This window comes from Erythranthe guttata, chromosome 14, assembly GCF_056151865.1.
Source record: "Erythranthe guttata isolate IM_541 chromosome 14, IM_541, whole genome shotgun sequence".
In the NCBI taxonomy this organism is placed as follows: Eukaryota; Viridiplantae; Streptophyta; class Magnoliopsida; order Lamiales; family Phrymaceae; genus Erythranthe; species Erythranthe guttata.
In genome coordinates, this window is record NC_142546.1 from 13,359,031 (window position 1) to 13,381,963 (window position 22,933).

Here is a 22,933-nt window from a genome sequence, read left to right on the forward strand (position 1 = left end):
TCTCTTCTAATTTGATTTAATTTTCCTAATTGCAACTCTTTTCTTACTCTTTGATAATTTTTGCTTCCTGGACACCTAATTTTTTGATTTTTACCTATAAGATACCAAATCCACCAATTAAAACAGAAATATAAATTAATCCCAAAAAAAAATCCACTTAAACGTAAATGTATAGTTTTATTTCTACACTCCACTGTATCTTTTTTATCTAGTGTTTTTGTTGTTGTTTGTTGATGCGTATTAAAGTCCTAGTACTATGTTCGTGTTTTTAAGAACGTTATTGCGAATGCACTTTTTCGAATGTTTTTTTACATGTACGTTTGTGCATGTCCATTTGAGCGAGTGTACTTGTGCATGTTTGTTGATTTGTATTAATGTCCTAGGATTGTAGTTTGTGTTTTCATATCTATCCTTTTCGCGAATGCAATTTTGCGTGAGTACTTTTGTACATGCTTTTGTACTTTAACTTTTGTGTGTATCTTTTCTAGCGAGTGTTTTTGTGTGTATCTTTTCTAGCGAGTGTTTTTGTGTGTATCTTTTCTAGCGCATTCATGTCCTCGAACTGTAGTACGTATTTTCAAGTTCGCTTTTGGAATCCAATTTTGACCATGTTCGAGTCCGAGTTTGGAAATTTGTCGTTAGCCAGGAAGTGTAGCCAGGTGATATAGCTTTCTAATGCCACCGGAACCAGTTGATTTGGAGTCCCGATGAGAAAGTTATGCTCGACTTTGTTTACTCTACCAAAGATGTTGAGGGATACTCTCTACTACTTAGATATTATTTTCCTAATTGCAACTCTTTTCTTACTGTTTGATCATTTTTGCTTCCAGGACACCTAATTTTTTATTTGTACCTATAAGATACCAAATCACCAATTAAAACAGAAATATAAATTATTCCGAAAAGAAAATCCACTTAAACGTAAACGTAGAGTTTTATTTCTACACTCCACTGTATCTTTTTTATCTAGTGTTTTTGCTGTTGTTTGTTGATGCGTATTAAAGTCCTAGTACTGTTGTTCGTGTTTTTAAGAACGTTGTTGCGAATGCACTTTTCCGCATGTTTTTTTTACATGTACGTTTGTGCATGTCCATTTGAGCGAGTGTGCTTCTGCATGTTTGTTGATTTGTACTAATGTCCTAGGATAGTAGTTTGTGTTTTCAGGATCCTTTTCGCGAATGCACTTTTGCGTGAGTACTTTTGTACATGCTTTTGTACTTTTACTTGTGTGCGTAGCTTTTCTAGCGAGTGGTTTTGTGCACGTTTCTTGAGGCGTATTCATCTCCTCGAACTGTAGTACGTATTTTCAAGTTCGCTTTTGGAATCAAATTTTGACCCTGTTCGAGTCCGAATTTGGAATTTCCCGTTAGACAGGAAGTGTAGCCAGCTGAAATAGCTTTCTAATGCTGCCGTAACCAGTTGATTTGGAGTCCGGATGAGAAAGTTATGCTCGACTTCGTGGACTCTACCAAAGATGTGGACGGATTCTCTCTTCTAATTTGATTTAATTTTCCTAATTGCAACTCTTTTCTTACTCTTTGATCATTTTTGCTTCCTTGACACCTAATTTTTTGATTTGTACCTATAAGATACCGAATCCACCAATTAAAACAGAACTACAAATTAATCCGAAAAAAAATCCACATAAACGTAATTGTAGAGTTTTTTTTCTACACTCCACTGTATACTTTTTTATCTTGTGTTTTTGTTGTTGCTTGTTGATGCGTATTAAAGTCCTAGTACTATTGTTCGTGTTGTTAAGAACGTTGTTGCGAATGCACTTTTCCGCATGTTTTTTTACATGTACGTTTGTGCATGTCCATTTGAGCGACTGTGCTTGTGCATGTTTGTTGATTTGTATTAATTAATGTCCTCGGATTGTAGTTTGTGTTTTCATGATCCTTTTTGCGAATGCACTTTTGCGTGAGTACTTTTGTGCATGCTTTTGTACTTTTACTCATGTGCGTATCTTTTCTAGCGAGTGGTTTTGTGCACGTTTCTTGATGCGCATTCATGTCCTCGAACTGTAGTACGTATTTTCATGATCGCTTTTGGAATCCAATTTTGACCATGTTCGAGTCCGAATTCGGAAATTTGCCGTTCGACAGGAAGTGTAGCTAGCTGAAATAGCTTTCTAATGCCGCCGGAACCAGTTGATTTGGAGTCCGGTTGAGAAAGTTATGCTCGACTTCGTGGACTCTACCAAATATGTTGAGGGATTCTCTCTTCTAATTTGATATTATTTTCGTAATTGCAACTCTTTTCTTGCTCTTTGTTCATTTTTGCTTCTTGGACACCTAATTTTCGATTTGTACCTATAACATACAAAATCCACCAATTAAAACAGAAATATAAATTAATCCGAAAAAAAAATCCACTTAAACGTAAACGTAGAGTTTTATTTCTACACTCCACTGTATCTTTTTTATCTAGTGTTTTTTCTGTTGTTTGTTGATGTGTATTAAAGTCCTAGTATTGTTGTTCGTGTTTCTAAGAACGTTGTTGCGAATGCACTTTTCCGCATGTTTTTTTACATGTACATTTGTGCATGTCCATTTTAGTGAGTGTGCTTGTGCATGTTTGTTGATTTGTATTAATGTCCTAGGATAGTAGTTTGTGTTTTCATGATCCTTTTTACGAATGCGTTTTTGCGTGAGTACTTTTGTACATGTTTTTCTACTTTTACTTATGTGCAGGGCTTTTCTAGCGAGTGTTTTTGTGCACGTTTCTTGATGCGCATTCATGTCCTCGAACTGTAGTACGTATTTTCATGATCGCTTTTGGAATCCAATTTTGACCATGTTCGAGTCCGAATTTGGAAATTGGCCGTTAGACAGGAAGTGTAGCCAACTGAAATAGCTTCCTAATGCCGCTGAAACCAGTTGATTTGGAATCCGGATGAGAAAGTTATGCTCGACTTTGTGGACACTACCAAAGATGTTGCGAGATTCTCTCTTCTAATTTGATTTTATTTTCCTAATGGAAACTCTTTTCTTACTCTTTGAGCATTTTTTATTCCAGGACACCTAATTTTCGATTTGTATCTATAAGATACCAAATCCACCAATGAAAACAGAAATATAAATTAATCTGAAAAAAAATTCACTTAAACGTAAACGTAGAGTTTTATTTCTACACTCCACTGTATCTGTTTTATCTTGTGTTTTTGATGTTGTTTGTTGATGCGTATTAAAGTCCTAGTATTGTAGTTTGTGTTTTTAAGACGTTGTTGCGAATGCCGTTTTTAGCATGTTTTTTTACATGTACGTTTGTACATGTCCATTTTAGCGAGTGAGCATGTGCATGTTTATTGATTTGTATTAATGTCCTAGGATTGTAGTTTGTGTTTTCATGATCCTTTTTGCGAATGCACTTTTGCGTGAGTACTTTTATGCATGCTATTGTAGTTTTACTTATGTGCGTATCTTTTCTAACGAGTGTTTTTGTGCACGTTTCTTGATGCACATTCATGTCCTGAAACTGTAGTACGTATTTTCATGATCGCTTTTGGAATCCAATTTTGACCATGTTCGAGTCCGAATTCGGAAATTTGCAGTTAACATGAATTGTAGCCAGCTGAAATAGCTTTCTGATGCAGCCAGAACCAATTGGTTTAGAGTCTGGATGAGAAAGTTATGCTCGACGTCGTGGACACTACCAAAGATGTTGAGGGATTCTCTCTTCTAATTTGATTTTATTTTCCTAATTGCAACTCTTTTCTTACTCTTTGATCATTTTTCCTTCATGGACACCTAATTTTTTATTTGTACCTATAAGATACCAACTCCACCAATTAAAACTGAAATATAAATTAATCCAAAAAAAAAAATCCAGGTAAACGTAAACGTAGAGTTTTATTTCTACACTCCACTGTATCTTTTTTGTCTAGTGTTTTTGCTGTTGTTTGTTGATGCGTATTAAAGTCCTAGTATTGTAGTTCGTATTTTTAAGAACGTTGTTGCGAATGCACTTTTGCGCATGTTTTTTTACACTCTCAAATCAATGATCGGAAACTTGTAACGATTACATTTTCGGAATTATAATGTCCTCGTCATTACGAGTGCCAACTCTCAATTTCCAACTTTCCAAAAGTGGAAACCCTAATTCAGTGCACTTTCTAAATTTGGAAAGTTCCCGATTTAGAAAGTCCACTACAATGTTCGCCTATTCTTTTCCTTTTCTTATTCTCATTCATAATTCCAAATCACGAATGTTGGACCCAATCATATTGGCTTCCAATCATGCAAAGATAAACCATTTTATCTCTGACCGTTTATTCAAAGATCTCATGTGCACGAGCAGTGTGACCCTCGATGGTTCAGGTGTAAGCTAGCCGTGGGCCCACAACCCTTTGTGGTCAAAACTCGTCCCTTAGAGTTACGATTAAGATGAAGCTTGTTTCACCTTAATCACCCAACGAATCAAGATTGGCGTCTAGCAACTATGCGTCACGATCCTAACGATCATTTACTCGTACTTGTAATAACTGTAAGGACTATATCTATGAAAGGGACAAAGATATAGAATGTCAAGTTGTTTTATCATTAATACGAATAAAGGTTCGTTTATTACAATAATAAATACGAAAGACCACAGCCACATGTTGGCTTGTTGGTCACCTACTCTAACACTTTGTTCCTTCTTCAGCAGCGTCTCTTGTTTCGTTGGGTTTGATTCACCTTCTCAATTGGCTGCTCTGCTACCTCGGTCTCGATGCCCACAAAGATGCGAAGAAAGGAAGTCAAGCTCGCAGCAGATCTGGATCTTCCAGACTAGTAGCAATCGGTGAGTTCAGAACTGCCCGATATCGGTCGAAGATTTAAATCGCAGAGGTCCTTGTGATCAATCCATTTGAATTCGATTTGTTCGCCCACTCAGAATGCTTACTAGAACCAGACTGATAGGCTAGAGTGTTAGAGCATGGGATTCATAACCTGACTTACTTGGTGACTCCTATAGTACAACCAAAGGCTAGTAGGTTAGCTTGTTCATACAGCGCTGGACTTGCTCGATGGGATAGAGGCAAGGCTTGAGAGCTGGTTTGCAAAAGATTCCAATCCTAACGATAGATCTAGGGCCGGTCGTATAAATCCTTGTTCTTTTATTCTAGATCAAAAAGATTTCATTCATTCATTTCTTTTAGCCTTATTTTATTGTTATTAGCTTATATAAAGTGTCTATGTCGATATCTTCCAGGCTTCTATCTCTTTCTTCTAGTAGTTAGCTAGGATTGAGAAAGCTCCGCCCAAAGGTGCTCATATTATGGGCCGGGCACCGGTAGGCTAAAGTCAAGTCAAAACTACGAGAAGGGGGGGATCCTTTTTTTGAAGTTTTCACTCTTTCAAATAAGATTTTGGGTGCCCTTTATGTACTTTATTCCAACTAGAAAGTAACCCAATAAGTAAGGAAGCAAAGCTGTAGCAGTTGTTCTTCCTTTTTTTCTTGCCTGTGGTCGATGATCTAATCATAAGAATAGGAATACTTCTAAAATCACCGAAATAGAATAGGAATAGAGGAGCTCCTCACCTCAACGGAAGAAATAGAATCTTTATCGCACTTCCTACTTCCACCGAAAGGAAGTTCAGTTCACAACCACCTTTTCTTCGGGAAGGCATATAAGGGAGAAAGACTTTTCATAGAATAGATCGGTAAAGACCTTAGCTTCGAGCTAAGCATTATTTTACTCCTTATGGAATTAGCTTGTGCTAAGCATTCTTAATTTCATTTTGGCATGAGCTTCGAGTTAAGCATTCTTACATTCCTTTTGCCATTAGCTCCGAGCTAAGCATTATTCATCTTATTATGGAATTAGCTTGTGCTACGCATTCTTACTTTCCTTTTGGCTTTAGCTTCGAGCTAAGCATTATTCCACTTCTTATGGAATTAGCTTGTGCTAAGTATTTTACATTTCTTTTGGAATTTGCTTTTCTTATTTTTTATTTTATTTTTTTATTTATTTATTTTTTTATTTATATTTATTTATTTGATATATATTTTTTTATTTTTTATTTTTCTATTTATTTTTTGTTTTATGTTTTATTTAATTTTTTTATGGAATTAGCATGTGCTAAGCTGTAACACCCCACCTTTCCAAAACCCTAACACACGAAATTAATATTCATACCTCGAGAATCCTTAGGTGATATTATTACATATAACTAATTATGTGAGTTACGTTAATCTAATTATGCGACTTGCGTGAATAATTGCATGCATTATTTTATTATTCGGAATCTGACGATTACATGATATTTATTTTGTGTATATATATATATATATATATATATATATATATATATATATATATATATATATATATATATGTGTGTGTGTGTGTGTGTGTGTGTGTGTGTGTGTGTGTGTGTGTGTGTGTTCTATGTGATTTAGTATCATTTAAATTTTCGTGAATAAAAATTGCTAGCGAATTATGTGATTTGCGTGAATAATTACATGTCTCATTTATTTGGTAGGTTATTGTTATACGGTGACTTATATTTTATAGTAATATATATATATATATATATATATATATATATATATATATATATATATATATATACGTGTCCAAATATATGTGTGTATGGGAGAGTGCAAGTTGTGCTTTATTTTGAATAAATAAATTAAGGAATTTTGCATGCCTTTCCACTTGGCATTTAGCCATGATTAGCACTAATACTACACTCCACCTTACTTAGTAAGATGAAGAAACACCCTTCATCTTTTTTCTTTCAACATATAGCCACTTATTTGTCCTCTCCTCTTCTCTCCACCGAAGCCACCACTTCCACCTCCACCGTCGGCCTCCTCTTCTTCCACCTCACCTTCAAATTTTCAAGAAATCCCAAAATAAAAAATGAAGGTCCCCTATTTAACCCTTGCTCTAGATTACACCAAAAACACCATTAAGACTTCTTGCCTACTCACGGGAGATAATAATACATCCCTCTTAGAAGCTCACACCATTTCATTCACAATCAAAGTTGCTTGGTAGATTTCGGTGTTTGAAAGCATCTCGTTCTTCGGTTGTTTTCTTTTTTTCGGTTAAAAAGGTAAGAAATTATGATTTCTTGCTGCAATTAGGAGGTATCAATAGTATTAAAATGATTTTTAAATTTCTTAAAAGACTTGGAGTAATTTCGAAAAATTAGGGCTTTTTTGGGGGAAAATGGAAAAGATGTGTTGAGTGTTAATTTCTTGTTCTTGCATGCATTATTTATGTTGGTAGTGGGTAGATACAAGTTTTATTGGTCAAAAGCATTGAAAATTTCGGATTTCAAAAAGGGGTAGAAAGAAAAATGAATTTTGAACTTTTATGGGGTTGCATGTGTAGATCGAAAGATTTTTGAGTCAAATATGTAATTTTCAAGAAGTCAGTCCTAAATGTGTTTTCCAATCTGTTTTTCTGCATTATTGAACAAAATTTTCGGATTTAAGGAGATTTTGCAAGAAAATTTGATTTTTGAACTTCTAGTGGTCTTGCATCTATAGATCTAGAGATTTTGGGGTAAAATATGTTAATTTCGAAATTTCTGCCTCAAGTAACTTTTTAACTCCCTTTTCTGCATTTACTGAATTAAAATTTCAGATTGTTAGGGGTTTTTCATGAAAAAATGGATTTTGATCTTCTAGTGTGGTTACATGTGTAAATTTTGAAACTTTAAAAAGAAAAAGGGATTTTGCCTAGTTTTTAATTCCAAGAAAATTCGAAACTTTATGAAAATTTAAAATAATTTCAGAAACAAAAACTTGGATTAGTTAGGAACTCTAGGATTTAATTTGGGAATTTTTGGAATTAGTTTGCTATTCTTTCGGAATTAGGACATTTTGCATGCCATTTTATTATATTTTGTGCTTTAATTTCCATGTCTTTGAATAAATGTTTATGAGTTATGAAACTTGGGATTCTGCACCTTGATTTACTGCATGGATGTGGTTTAATTGCTGTTGGAATTTATTTGGAATGAATTATTACCTAGAAGTGGTAATAAGTTCATTAAATGAAAGATAAAGATGGCTTTGCTTTTCAAGCATGATTTGGGTATTAAATGTGTTGTTTTAAATGTGTTGGTTGCATGAGTGTGTGCTGAATATGTGTGTGTATATGCTGAATGAGTATGTGTGTGTGGTGCCGTGTATGGTGTGTGTGTGTGTTTATGTGTGTGAATTTGGGGATTTTTTCCCAAATTATAAATATGTGGTAATTTGTGATATTTGTGTGGTGTTGAGGTACTTCATTGACATTTGTGATGTTATGTTTGGTTATATAATTATTGTAAGCATGATTTTGAAAAAGATGCATTTCACGAATTTTAAATTTGAAAGATTAATGGAATGTCGGATAATAAACAACTCGGATATAGAGGGTCGGTATCCAACTAGGATGAAATGTTGCGATTTGATTCCACTTATAAATATATAAATAAATAATAAAAGAAAATGCTAATTTCATAAGAAAAGGTATAATGCTTAGCTTGAAGCTAATGTCAAAACGAAAGTATGACTGCTTAGCACAAGCTAGTTCCATAAGGAGAGGAGAAATGCATAACTCGAAGCTAATGCCAAAAGGAAAGTAAGAATGTTTAGCTCGAAGCTAATGGCAAAAGGAAAGTAAGAATGCTGAGCTCGAAGCTAATGCTAAACGGAAAGTAAGAATGCTTAGCACAATCTAATTTCACAAGAAAAAAAATTAAAGTAAAAATAAGATTAAAAAAAAGATAAAAAAAAAAAAAATTAAGTATATAAAATAATTATATATATATATAATAATAATAATAATAATAATAATAATAATAATAATAATAATAATAATAATAATAATAATAATAATAATAATAATAATAATAATAATAATAATAATAATAATAATAATAATAATAATAATAAATAAGATAATTGCATAAGAAAAGGTATAATGCTTAGCTCGAAGCTCATGCCAATACGAAAGTAAAAATGTTTAGCACAAGCTAACAAATAAGGAGAGGAACAATGCTTGGCTCGAAGCTAATGCCAAAAGGGAAAGTAAGAATTCTTGAGTTGACGGATCGACCTCCTCCCGAGATATTCTAAGCTTTCCTCCCGCAGAACTGATCTTCTTTTCGCTTTAAAGAAGCAAATTGATTTTCTTCTAGAATAATAACGTACAGGGAGCAGCCAAACACAAAGAGCAGAAAACTTATTTTTCTCTCAAACAAAAGGACAACGTTATGAACTTCTGTGTTGTATTTATACTCCTTTAAGTGAATAAAAATCCTACAAGAAATTAGAGTCCATCAGGGTTATGTTTCTTTATAACGTAAAGGACATGAGTTGTAAAACAAGGGAATTCCTTGTTATAAAGGTAACTCAACATATTAATTAATTAATGACAAAATAAGGAATTAAAAGTACGAGGGAATTTCCCTATCTTATGATACGGCATATTCAGACTTGAGGAACAAGTCTTTTACAAGTGTTCGTTGCAAAGTCAGAATCCAACGGATTCTAACATATAGTATACAGTTTTTTGTGATTTTGATCGTAAAATTATTTTTCGGACGTTGCACCAATTTGAACTAAAATGTATGTACTATATCCAGTGTTTGGTGATTTTGATCGGTGATTTTGATCGCGAAAAAAAAAATTGGATGTTCCACCAATTTTACCCAAAATCTATGTACTATATTATACGGTTTTTGCCTTTTTGGTGATTTTGATCGTGAAAATATTTTTTGGACGTTGCACCAATTTTATCCAAAATATGTGTACTATAGTATAAATCTTTTGATGATTTTGATCGTGAAATAGTTTTTTGGACGTTGCACTAATTTTTTAACTAAAATATGCGTACTATATAATATACATTTTTTGGTGATTTTGATCATGAAAAAGTTTATTGGATGCTACACCAATTTTATCCAAAATATGTGTACTATTTAGTATACAGTTTTTTGTGATTTTGATCGTGAAAAAGTTTTTGGGACGTTCCACCAATTTTACCCAAAATGTGTGTACTATATAGTATACAGTTTTTTGTGATTTTGATCGTGAAATAGTTTTTTGGGACGATCCACCAATTTAATCAAAAATTTGTGTACTGTAGCATACAGTTTTTGGTGATTTTGATCGTGAAATAGTTTTTTGGACGTTCCGCCAATTTTACCCAAAATTTGTGTACTTAGTACACCGTTTTTTGTGATTTTGATCGTAAAATAGTTTTTTTGGCGTTCCACCAATTTTAACTAAAATTTGTGTACTATAGTATCCGGTTTTTTGTGATTTTGATCGTGAAAAAGTTTTTTTGACGTTCCACCAATTTTGCCCAAAATTTGTGTACAATAGTATAGAGTTTTTGGTGATTTTGATCGTGAAATAGTTTTTTGGATGTTGCACCAATATATGTACTATTATAATATATACAGTTTTTTATGATTTTGATCGTGAAAAAAGTTTTTTGGACGTGCCACCAATTTTATCCAAAATATGTGTACTATAATAGCATACAGTTTTTTGTGGTTTTGATCGTGAAATAGTTTTTTGGACGTTCCACCAATTTTACCTAAAATCTGTGTACCATACAGTTTTTGGTGATTTTGATCGTGAAAAAGTTTTTTTGGCGTTCCACCAATTTTAACTCAAATATGTGTACTATATTATACAGTTTTTTGTGATTTTGATCGTGAAAAAAAATTTTGGACGTTCCACCAATTTTATCCAAAATTAGTGTAATATAGGTTACAGTTTTTGGTGATTTTGATCGTGAAATAGTTTGTTGGACGTTCCACCATTTTTTTTCCAATATTTGTGTATTATAGTATACAGTTTTTGGTGATTTTGATCGTGAAAAAGTTTATTGGACGTTCCACCAATTTTACCCAAAGTCTGTGGACGTCCAAAAAACTTTTTCACGATCAAAATTTTCTTTCAAGAGTGTGTTTTCACAGTGCAGTGTGCGTTTTTCTTTCAAGAATGTGTTTCACGGTGTAGTGCATTTTTTTAATATTTGTTTGCTTTTCAGTGTGTTTTTTGTTTAGTGTGTATTTTTTCCAGTGTGTGTTTATGGTGTAGTGCGTGATTTTTTTTCCGTGTGTTTTTGGTGTAATGTGTTCGTTCCAATGTGTGTTTCATAGTGTACTGCATTTTATTTAATGTGTGTTTTTTGTTTAGTGCGTGATTTTTTTTTTCGGGTGTTTATTTTCTACTGTAATTCTTGTGTAATTCGGTGTGTGTTTTCGATATAGTGCGTATTTTATTTTTCATTGTGTGTGTTCGATGTAGTGTGTGTTTTTTCCAAGTAAGTACACCACACACTATTAGACATACACAGAGCTCCAAAAAACACGTATAACACCATAAAAACACATAATAAAAAAATGCACTATACCGTGAAACACACTTTGGAAAGAAAAACACTCACTACACAAAAAACACACACTAAAAAGTAAACACGCACTGCATCGTTAACTCACACTGAGAAAAACAAACACGCACTACGCCATAAACACACACTGAAAAAATAACACACACTACACCGTAAAACACACAATGGAAAACGAAACACACTCTACACGGTAAATACACATTAAAAAAATAAAACACACTACACAAAAAACTCATATTGGAAAATAAAATACACATTACACCGAAAACACACACTAATTACACACAAACTGCACTGAAAAACACACACTGGAAAAAAATCACGCAGTACATCAAAAACACATTCTAAAAAAAAACACGCACTACACCATAAACACAAAAATGAAAAAATACACACTACACCAAAAACACAAATTGATAAATAAAACACGCACTGTATCGAAAACACACATTGAATTACACAAGAACTACACTGGAAACTTAAAAAAAACTAAGTGTCGGATTAGATTTTGTTCTCGGTTGGGGTTGCGGTTTATGTTTAGGTATTGATTCGGTTTCGCGGTTTCTAATTTTGGGGATTCATTGGTTTGGTTTCGAGCTTCGGATTTCGATTTTTGGTTATCGGGTTTTGTTTGCGGTCAGTATTTTGCTTTCTTTGGTTATAGAGTTTGATGTAGTTGTAGTGACATTACTCTTTTAGTCGATATTAAATTCAAACGAATCCTAGAGTAGTTGGGTCTTGAATTCTGATTTTAATGTTTAAAGATGTTAAAGATATGTTCCTTTGTTTGATGCCCTAATTGCCGAGTGCGGTGCCGGTGCTTAAACCCCGACAAGGAGAAAAACAATAAAACAAGCAGAAATTGTTTCCGGCAAGGAAACACGGCACTGCCGTTTGAAAAACTAAAATCCGGCAAGGATTCAGTGAGTTAGCCAAACTTACCTCTTGTAGTCCGGAAACTCACCAATCAACGTCCAAGAATGCAGCTGCAAGATGCAAAATTGCATGCACTCCACAAGAGGTATACCGGACAAAAAGATTGACATTTCCCTAAACAATTTGTGGGATTACAAATAGTTGCTTTTCTATTTTAATAAGTAATTTTACGGAGTATCATCTAAATTGATTTTTCAAATACAATTGAGATATTCATTTACTCTTAACCTTGTCGATCCAAATTGCTCAACACCACCACCAACAAAATTATGTATTTTGGCTTGCACGTTATGATTACATTTTTATACCTAAAATGCTTAATTTCATTTCATTTTCACTTTTATCGATACTTTCTGTCTAAATCGTGTATGGTAAAGAAAATATGCAAAAAAAGGAGCAAATAGTTATTGGAAGAGAAATTACTATCAACAACAGTTTTTCAAAGTTTGAAAGACTTTTTGAGCCAAATATTTGTTACAACTCATGCATGCTCATCCAAAAAATTCAAGGTTACATACATTATTCACAATGCTCTTAAGATTTTAGACAAGACCTGACAATGAGTTGCAAAATGCAGTTCTGGTTGCCAACCGATTTTTACTTTGTCGTCAATTCAACGGATCAGCGTCCGAATGGATCTTCAAAATTTTGACAATCTAACAACAAATCCAAGTTGGACAAAAAGAAAAAAAAGAAGGTAACATCTACGATGCCATGAGATAGAGAGAGATCTATATGATTAGATCATCTTCAAGAAAACTGTACTCAAAGGTAAACTCTGTCCTGATTCTCTGGCACCTGAGTGAAAAACAAAATTATGTTAATAAAAGCATAAACATATATCACCAAGGATTTCGTAAATAATGGAACTTGGAAACTGAAACCATACCATCCCTGTTGTTCGTCGCTGGAAATATGGAAGTCAAAGTAGACATATGTCCCCTGTTCAAAATCATCTGTGGCAACTTTTGGCTCCTCGTGCCTTTGGAACCATGTATTGAATTTTCTGTGGTACCTCCAAGACTGCTTTTTCAATTCCTTAGCAGCCAAATATTGCTGGTAAGTATTCTGCAGGTAAGGCTTAGAGAGTATCAGTACAAGATCAAACACAATATTATAAATAAAGAGAATAGAGAGTTCCAAGTGACCGACCTGTTGATAGTAAAATGAAAAGAATAGCATATCAGTGGCATAAGAATCTGGACCAAGCCGCTCCCAGAAGGCAGGATTATTGACAATTGGCGCTTGCACTTGAGGATAACTCTGAGGAGTGACAACGGGGTGCCTCTGTCAATAGCCAAAATAAGCATTCAAGTATTTTTAGGAGAAAGTCATGAATGAAGAAACAAATCTATAGTGAGTAAGCTGCATACTGGAGTATAGGTCCTTGCACGTTCGGAATCTTTGGGTTGAGGAAGTCTATAATAAGCAGCCTCGAGCATCTGTAAATTGTATATCTGATCATGCATTCCTCCAGAGTTTGCAGTTGATGCACTGATGTTATCTCCAATAGCACCTAGATCAGATACACTTCTTCGACCAATAACACCAAGACTTGCTGGTTGCAAAGGTTGCCCTGGAGAAAGGTCAGTTTCCCTCATCACCTGGGAAGGTTCACCAAGTGGTACAGAAGCAACTGCAGCCTGCTTATAACCAGTTACATATCAACAAAATTGTTTTTGTAGCCCAACAAAGCTTTATATAAACTACGTATATATGATTGCACCATAATAAATCCAAGTTCATGGATTACTTCAAGGGCTAATAGCACAAGTTCCCAGGATAGTCAAATTTGTGCAAAACAAAAATTACACCATAATCAAATCCAAGTTGATGGCTAGTAGCATAGGATAGACACAGTTGTACAAAATATATCTTAATACATGCCCTTTAACGATCAAGCCAAATAAAATTTTACCACATAATTTTGAATGTTAATTAGAGAGGAACAGAAATGAATTTCCACAAATTAAAAAAGCAAGATACAGAATTTACACATACTGCAGTATCTAAGGCATAGGAAGCTTTCAATTCATCCTCTTGCACAAGACTTTTTCCTGGGCCGGAGTTAGAACTAGAATCTGGCGCCGAGTCTTCTGTGAAGGGCTGTTGCTGCCGCAACTCCTCAACTTTCGTAAGGCTAGTTTCTGCAAATGTAAACAGATTACATCATTCATTACAATGTCACATATAGCCCAAAATTGACCTGGACACTCCTAGTATTATCATGTTTCAAAACATGTGAATGATAATGGACCTTAATGTTTCAAGCTCAACCATGCAAGTGCTGTACACATTTTCTCAGCCAAAGACAAATCAAGACGCAATTTAGCGAGCAACATTACCTGCATCCTTAGATATTGAAGATATGACTGCCTGCTGATTAGATGCTTGGTGAATTGCACTTGGTTGTGACTGCAGAGAAGCAGGTGTTGTAACACTGCTAAGACCTGAAGTTTGGACTCCAATCCCCATTCCGAGTTGAGGTGAGATAGACGAGCTTTGAGCATTAAACTGAGAGGGGTTATAACAGGTGAAAGAAAGTTTCAACAAATTAATGAGTCCAGAGCGATAGAAAGTATTTTCTTTCGACAAAGAGCCGCGGAGGGTCATAAATATGCAGAATCGACAAAGAAAAAAGTGTAAGACGAAGAATGTGATGAAAAACAATAGAACCTGCTGTATGAGTAGATTCTGCTGCTGAGCAGAGTACTGCTTCCCCCCAGCAAGAGGAGGCATGCCAAGAAGATTAGTCTGACCTTGCTGCTGTACCTGCTGAAATCGTTGTAAAAACTGCTCCCTTTGATCGGGAGCTATTTCGGTTCTTCCACGAAGCTGCCCCTGAGACACAGAAATTTAACTTACTTCCAAGATGATTAATAGTTTCACAACCAAGTGTTAGCAATCAAATGAACCAAGTTGAACTTAACTTCAACTTTTCCCCATCCCATTAGTTCACATTCTTGCTTCAATCTATATCCTTCTTATGTTGTACCTATTACCAGTTGAACCCCTAATATGTATCTGCTCTGTTTCTTAACAAAAATGATGTTTTAAATTTCAGCACTGTAACAGGTAAAGTTTGGATTCAGTTCATTTACCCTATTTACAAATTTCTAGGTTTGACACAAAATAGAAGAGCTAAAATCAAATACTTAAAGCCATTCTCTTCTTGCGTCATTGACATGTTCCAATCAAATCCTTCATACCTTGCAGAAAACTCAAAAGGAAAGACGACAATAATGGAAGGGAGATGAAAGGACAGAAAACTTCCAGTTCTGATTTCAAACTCGAGTCTAGTGAAGTGCAAAAGAAGCCAAAAAGAGGTGAAGCGAGAAATACTAACAATATGGAGAAAAAAAAATTCAATAACATACCGCTTCATTCTGGTTCTGGAAGGAACTTCCGGGCCTCCATTGCATACCAGGAACAACAGGAGAAGTGAAAACCCTGCTGCCCATAATCGCAGCATCACTAACATTTCCAGTATCAGCTGATCCAAGTCCATCACTCGCCTTAGCAGCAGCTTGTGACAAGATTACTCTATTGCCTAGAGGGGATACAATAGACTGTGCAATACCACTACTCGCAGATCGATCATCAGATACCAAAATATTTTTTTTCCCCATTTCAGAACCCAAAGGAATGGTACCACTGCTGGGAATTGTGTTTCCAGAACTGGGAAGGATGTCAGAAGTTGGTTGACTTGGCAACCCACCTTTACCAATAGCCCTCAATCCGGTTTCAGCAAGAGCTGGTGATGATTTACGACCAGGGAAGTTTGCAATCTCCTCTTCTTTTATAGGACTTGATACAGCTACTAGGGATGAAGCACCTGCGTTTTAAGAACCACAAGAAATAGGAACTCACTCAACCCAAAAAACAAGAGAGGAACGAAATAGACCAGGAAAGTAAAAGTTGACCAACTTGTGATGGCAGAAGCTGCAAGGCCTGATGCTGGCGTTTGTGGTGCAGAAATGCTAAGGGAACTACCTTTAGGAGGTGGACTTCTAACAACTGCATCATCCTGCAAAGCTGTTTCATCTACCTGGTCGAGAGGAGGAGTCTGCTGTACGGAAGCTGAGGTTGTTGCCTGGAAAGGATATCATCTAGTTATATCATAGCAGAGATATACAATAGCATAGATGTCAACACCATGCAAAGATAACTGAATTAAAAGAAGTCAAAAGTCCTGCAGATTATCACAAGTAAAAGAACAGGAAAGAGATGTCAAACTCATATAGTTCTGTGGGAAAGTACATTTTGTTCAATAGTAAAATAACTTGTACTCCTCAATGTGAAGAAAAATAGCATCAATAACAGGTGAAGACATATTAAACTATATCTAGCAGATGAATTGTTCATTGTCAAAATGAAGTGGAAGTTCCAAAATAAACACCCTAGGAATTAGGTTAAGATTGAGGAAAAAATAGTGGCTAATGATGCAGAGAACAAACAGTTGATCATTAAAAGCCAAATGGAGTTTGAATTTGCCGCTAATCTATCAATTCATTTCTTTCTAGAATATACTAATTTTAATTCTTCATGTGGCAAGTGTACCCTCAAGTAAATATGCATTTTCATGATTGAATGAACTCTTTCTCAATTGTTCTAATAGAATCAAATCCCTCCTCAGTATTTGGAAATAAACGTACTGGAGGAGTGGGTACTGCAGCCAAAGATGTTTTCATATTTAAAACTGCACTGGTGGCACTGGCACCCTGCCAATAATAAAAAAATGTGATTAGGATTTCTGCTTGAATGTTTCCTTTTCATTTCTAATGCAAAGGAGCACAAGTTTCCTTCTAATGACAGTACAAATCAAGAACCTCAACAGGAAAAGAAGGGACTGCTAAGCAGATTCTGGTCTAATTTGTTCGGTATTCATGTGTTTACTTTCTCATTTTTAATCGTAGTCTACTATAAAAGACAATTTGGAACCATATACCCCTCAACATATGATCTACACAGACATGGAAATTACTGGAATGGCATATCTAGAAAATTTATTGTAAAACAAATATGGAGAGACGCGCAGAGAGAAGAACTAAATAAGAGATTACACTAAAGTTCATGAAAAAGAAGTAATTATGAGTGAAGCCATTCACCTTTACAAGACCAGGAGGACCGATAGTAACTAGATCTTCAAGAGACTCCACCTTGTCCAGAGGTAAAGAACTGTAAAGCTCATCGACATCGCTAAATTCATCAAAGTCCTCCTACAAAAAGGAAAGTACAATAAAGCTTAACCACCCAAAACCTTTACATTTCATCAATAACTACAACCAAAATTGGAAATGTTTAAAGATTTAAATACTTCACGTTTCAGAGATCGCAGACAATACAACCTGTTGGGGAGCTAAATCGTGTGAACAGAACATTAACTTAAACTGAATAAAAGTACCTGATTTCTTTCCACATAGTCATCCAAGAAATCCTTTACGTCGTTGACTTGTTCTGGGCTCAATTCATCATTATCCAACAGCCTTAGAATTAATTCTAACTTCATAATATGAGCTTTATGCCGACTAATGGATGCCTCCAGATGCGTCTATAAACAAAAAAAAAAGGAGAGATTTTTTCATAGTCTAAGCTCAAGTCAGTTCACCCGAATTAAGATGCATGTCCTTCCGTCCCTAACATACCAGTCTGGGTGGCCTCGTCTTCCCTTTCTTAACAGAAAGCCCCTCTATTTCAGCTTCAAAGCTATCAATTTGATTCTCCAGCTCGCTGACCTATAACATATTTCAAAAACTATTAAACGTATTTGGAAGGCGGAATAATAGATTACACTATGCAATTCAATGTCTTAAGTAAGAATCAATAAAATGCTCTAGTTTCTTCTCTGGAACACCAACATATGATGTTCCATAATCTAAAGGGGCAATTTAATATCCAAAAGTACCCAAACATTTTCAGCCATCGACTCCTGACAACTACTTTAGTGGACAAAAATATATAGATAATAGAACTTGCATTGAGATCATTCAAAAATTTGACACTTCATATGTCGACCTCCATTTAGGAATGGATAAAACATGAACAGTTAAACTGAAAGCATGACAACAATTGCAAATAAACTGAAAATAGAAAGAAAATCAAATAATATGTATTTGCTTTAACCGGTTCAGCTTCACTTGCCAAAGAATCAAATTATTGAAGCAACAGTTACTCAACAATGATGCAATAAATGTAGGAAGATGGAAAACTGATGAACATGGATGAGATAATTTTACATGCTAAACAGCCTCTATGATTAGGCAATCCAAGTGAACGAGATGCAAACAAAATTCCAGGAGCATTACCACATTATTTAACCAGTCTCTTGTTTCTCCTTTAGCCTTTTCCTTTGGATCCTACAGCAAAGAAAGATATGCATGCCCAGAGAAGTTAGAATATGCTAAACACCAACCTAATACCAGTAGGCTTTACATGCTTACATTGATTGCCAGAGATAGCCCATATAATCAGAAAACTCCCTATACATGATATATACAGACATTTTCGCCTCTTCAACTTTATTACAAAGAAGGGATCGTATTTTATTGCACAAGCGAAATAGTTACACTTTGATGGATCAGAGATATAATTCACATGAAATTTTAATCTAATTGTATACATTGAAAGATTATTTTTTGGCAATTACCCGTTGCACCCCTAACGGATGTTAAATGGGATGCAAAACAACAATTAATGCCTACCGTTTTAGGTTGTTGGCCAAGGCCTTCTTTTGAGAATGCTTTTGTCTTCGTTTCTTTTTCACATATCTTAAATCGTTCCATTTCACGCTCAATTTGCTTTCGAGCATCCATCAGAGCCTGCTCATAAGAGGCACTAACCTAGTCAACAAGTATCAAAAGAAAATTGATTGTCAACATAGGAGAAATAAGCATAAACAAGATGAAGATATGATTATACCAGCTACTGCAAGAAGAACCAAAGAATATATTATAAAACTAAATCTACCACCATAGAACAATGAAAAACAATTTGCCAAAAAGAAGTGCAAAAGAGTATGCAAACAAGAGAACAGGAGTAGGAGCAACAATCAATAAAGTGCATAAATGTATGACAAACAAAATAGGGAATAAAATTGGCCTGATTACTTTAGAGAAGACAATTGCTTAGATTTACTTCACAATATAGTTGTTGCCGCTTAAAAAATTTATCATCTTCTCTATAGTAACATTAGCAACCATAGAACCGTGAAGGCATTGCCCAAGTGGTATTGGGGTGGAGAGAGTAGTAACAGATCAAGGGTTCAATCTCCTGTGGATTCAGTTGTAGGTCAACTAAGCCAAATTTAAAATAGGAAAGAAAAAATAATAACATGAAAACATTAGCAACCGTAGAAGATCCAGTCAGATTATGACAACCCCCGTCCACAAAAAATATTCGCTTCATTGCAAAAGCATGGACTCAACAGATAATATAACAAAAAATGAATCCAATCGATACCATGATTCATTGACTTGTTCAAGCTTGGGCCTTGGCAATTGTTGATGGCTTATTCTAGTGCTTCTTTTTTGCATATTCTAATTCATTTCAAGTTCAGCTGTCTAACAGGAACATATATCTTTCTCTTTTGCCAATCTAGATTATTGTTAAACACAAATCAACAAGTCGTAGTTCTGGAAACAAGAAAACAAAAGGCCTGAACAACTTGAAAAACAGTTCAAACATAAATATAAAAATAAAATGGTTGAGAAACTTGCAGATGAATTTCAAACTCTTGTAAAGTTTTCAGCAAATAAATAAGCAATCATAAACTCGTGATAACTTCTTCATCAAGATTAGGTATTTAACCAGAAAGGTATCTAATAAAATAGATGAAACGAGAAAAAGGTCCACGAATCTCAAAATCCAAAATTTAAGGATAACCAAAAGTTGGAAATACATTCATGTTGCAAGAGTATTTTGGGAATAAAAATTATTTGTGAAATTATAAGTTCAGAGCAAAGTAGGCTGAAACTAAGAGATATAGTAGTGGTCATATAATTCTTAAATGAAACAATAACGAAAATCACCAAATGAATTAAAAAAATATATATTATAAAACCTTGTTTAATTAATCACCTTCACGAGTCACGGCAAATAGTTTAGAGAATCTCGAACTCCAAGTTTCAGGCCATAAAAGATTGAAAAATACATTCATACTGCAAGCATTAACAAAGAAAGTAATTTTTCTCAAATAAAACTAAGAATTAATCACTAAATGCTTGATACCTGAGACTTAATCACATAATGCTTCACTAAAACCTAACAATAATCACTAAAACCTAAGTCCATTGGAAACTAGACGGATTCAGGGATGGAGGCAACTGGAGACGTGGTTGGTGGTGGCACTCGTCTCCTACAATTTTACCTATCTACAAATTTTGTTAAAAAATAAATTAACCCTCTCTCCCCCGCACCCCGCAGCCCCCTTTCCTCAGTTGACACCCTTGCTCGACGAACTATGTCTATGGATGTCAATTCCGAGCTACTACTTTCTTCAACTGTCGGACCCTCCATATCGCATCTCTTAGTAAAGAAGGCTTTCCCCTGTAGCTTTTCATTTTCTGTCAGAGTTTAATTGATAGTGTTTCATTTGTTTAATAAGGGGTCTTTGATAGATGAATTATTTTCTATACAAGAAAATTCTTCAACAATATTCATCCGTAGCCATACTTTTTTCAAAATTTATTCATAGGTTGTTATACATTTCAAAAGAATTGACCCAGAAGACACAAATTCTGAGAGAGAAAAGAAAAGGATGGGATTAGATAAGAACGTACTAGTTTAGCAGTAGATATACCTTCTTATCCTTGATCTCGCTGGACTGTATCCATGTTTTGATCTGATCTCTGTATCTCTGCAGCTTCTTTATCTCCTTCTTCAAGTCCGCCTCGAATTTTTCCTTCTGGTTTGCATTGTCCGTATCGTAAACCTGTACAAACAGAAAGTGTAAATTCAATTTTCAAGAAGAGGACGATCCCTTGTTTGAAAATACAAGAACGCGACCTTGTTCCAGATGCTATCAAATACATCTACGCCCTCTTGAACCTTCTTCAGAACTCGGTCAATCTCCCCCTGCAGCTTCCGACTTGCACCCATTTCCAACTGATAAAGATGAACAGCTGAAGAAAAGGTCACTGATCATCCAAAACACCACTAGGGTTTTAAAGAAATTGATGGACAAAAAGAGTATATATAATAATAAATATTTAAAATAAATAAAGGGGGAGATTTGGGGAAATAATTAATTTTCTTCCTTGCTCTTGCTTTTAGCCTATGTTTGACCGAATTAAGTCTGGTATTTCAAGGAAAATTCATTCATTTCTCAAAAATCGACAACAACTTACCGAAAATAATTCAAAATTCGATATTCAACTAAGTGTGTCAAAATTTTGAGAAATTTGGTCACCTTCAAATTGAAAAACCACCGCGAAACCTCAAACCAAATTCAAGCGAAAAACGAGCAAATCAAAGCTAACAACAATTAACCAACATTCAATACTCGTCATACATATTTAGCTAATAACCATCCTATAGTACCTAATTTAACAAGCTTTGGAAGCAATTTCAAATAATTAAAAAAAAAAGATTATATACATATATATTAAGAAATATATTCGGATCTTTATTTGTTTGAGGTTTAGTCATGGTCTTCGAACAATGATGGTGACAAGGATGAGAGGGGTTCACGGCAAAGACGACTGCATCGCCGGTGGTGCGGCCGACGAGTTTGGGGGTTTGGGGGACGATTTCTTTAATTTACTTTTCTTTAAAAATTTGCTCTTCGACAAATGAAAATGAGAGGTATTTTTGTACTTTAAGGTATTCCGACATAGCCCCACATCGACTCGAGAGTGGGGGCCAATGATATACCTAGTTGGGCAAACAAAATGTGCTTACAATTTCTTTATCTAATGAGTCACAAACCAAATATTGAAGACCATTGACACTAAGGCTCAATCACCTTCAAGTAAGGTTTGGGTCCAACAATCTCAACTAAAGTATAAATAAAGGTTTTAACTCATTCATTAAGGTACGTCCTATTAATTTCTACAATCCGCACGTCTGACTTGAGTTAGTTTACGTGTTCTATGATCGCAGGTATCTCAAGGTCATCAAGCTCGTGAGTCAGTAATCATTCTACTTCAACTTACTAAAGTGATCTAATTATAGCATCATCAATATTGAAAACCACTGACACCTAGGCTCAATCACAATGTTTCTTATAAATCGGCATGCCAATGCCATTTTGTCCAAAAAAAGGCCCCCCTTTGGGGATGTATAGAGCCCATTAAGTGGGGGAGGTGTTATTCGCGGTAGCAAAATTACGAATGTCGTTTTAAAAAATCCACTCTCTATCTTTCTTTCTCTCTCTACAATTTTAGTTTTTATATTAGAAATCATTCCAAAACTCATGTTATTGTAGCCATTTGCAAAAAAAAAATGAGTGCATCGAATGAGGATCGAGATACGGAATCCAATGAGGTAAAATTTGTTCGTTTTTGTTCTTTAAATCGCGAAAACGCGACCCACGACCAATTTGGACGCCGAAAAAGTAGGTTTCACGACTAAGGCTCCGTTTGATAGAATTAAGCACTGAATGCTGAATGCTGAATATACATCTGAATTATTAAGAGACATATC

The 22,933-nt window shown here is 34.9% G+C and overlaps 1 protein-coding gene across 33 annotated transcripts; it reads right to left on the minus strand.

Moving 5' to 3' along the window:
* Positions 1-12,727: 12,727 nt before the first annotated feature.
* On the minus strand, positions 12,728-21,866 carry LOC105956314 (uncharacterized). Of its 33 annotated transcripts, none has more exons than XM_088813375.1 (18): positions 21,699-21,819; positions 21,296-21,394; positions 21,090-21,221; positions 18,994-19,110; positions 18,598-18,648; positions 17,938-18,027; positions 17,697-17,843; positions 17,401-17,511; positions 16,948-17,013; positions 16,220-16,385; positions 15,670-16,127; positions 14,969-15,133; positions 14,638-14,806; positions 14,294-14,439; positions 13,666-13,935; positions 13,445-13,579; positions 13,182-13,360; positions 12,728-13,090 (listed from the first exon to the last, which is right to left on the minus strand). In XM_088813375.1, exons 2-18 carry the CDS (start codon positions 21,386-21,388, stop codon positions 13,024-13,026), a joined length of 2,562 nt encoding a protein of 853 aa, XP_088669501.1. In that variant the 5' UTR covers positions 21,389-21,394; positions 21,699-21,819; the 3' UTR covers positions 12,728-13,023. The 33 variants fall into 33 exon arrangements, with proteins under 33 accessions (XP_088669501.1, XP_088669497.1, XP_088669496.1 ...); XM_088813371.1 differs by having other exon boundaries at positions 18,994-19,131; positions 21,699-21,801; XM_088813370.1 differs by having other exon boundaries at positions 13,666-13,938; positions 18,994-19,131; positions 21,699-21,801.
* Between the last annotated feature and the right edge of the window lie 1,067 nt (positions 21,867-22,933).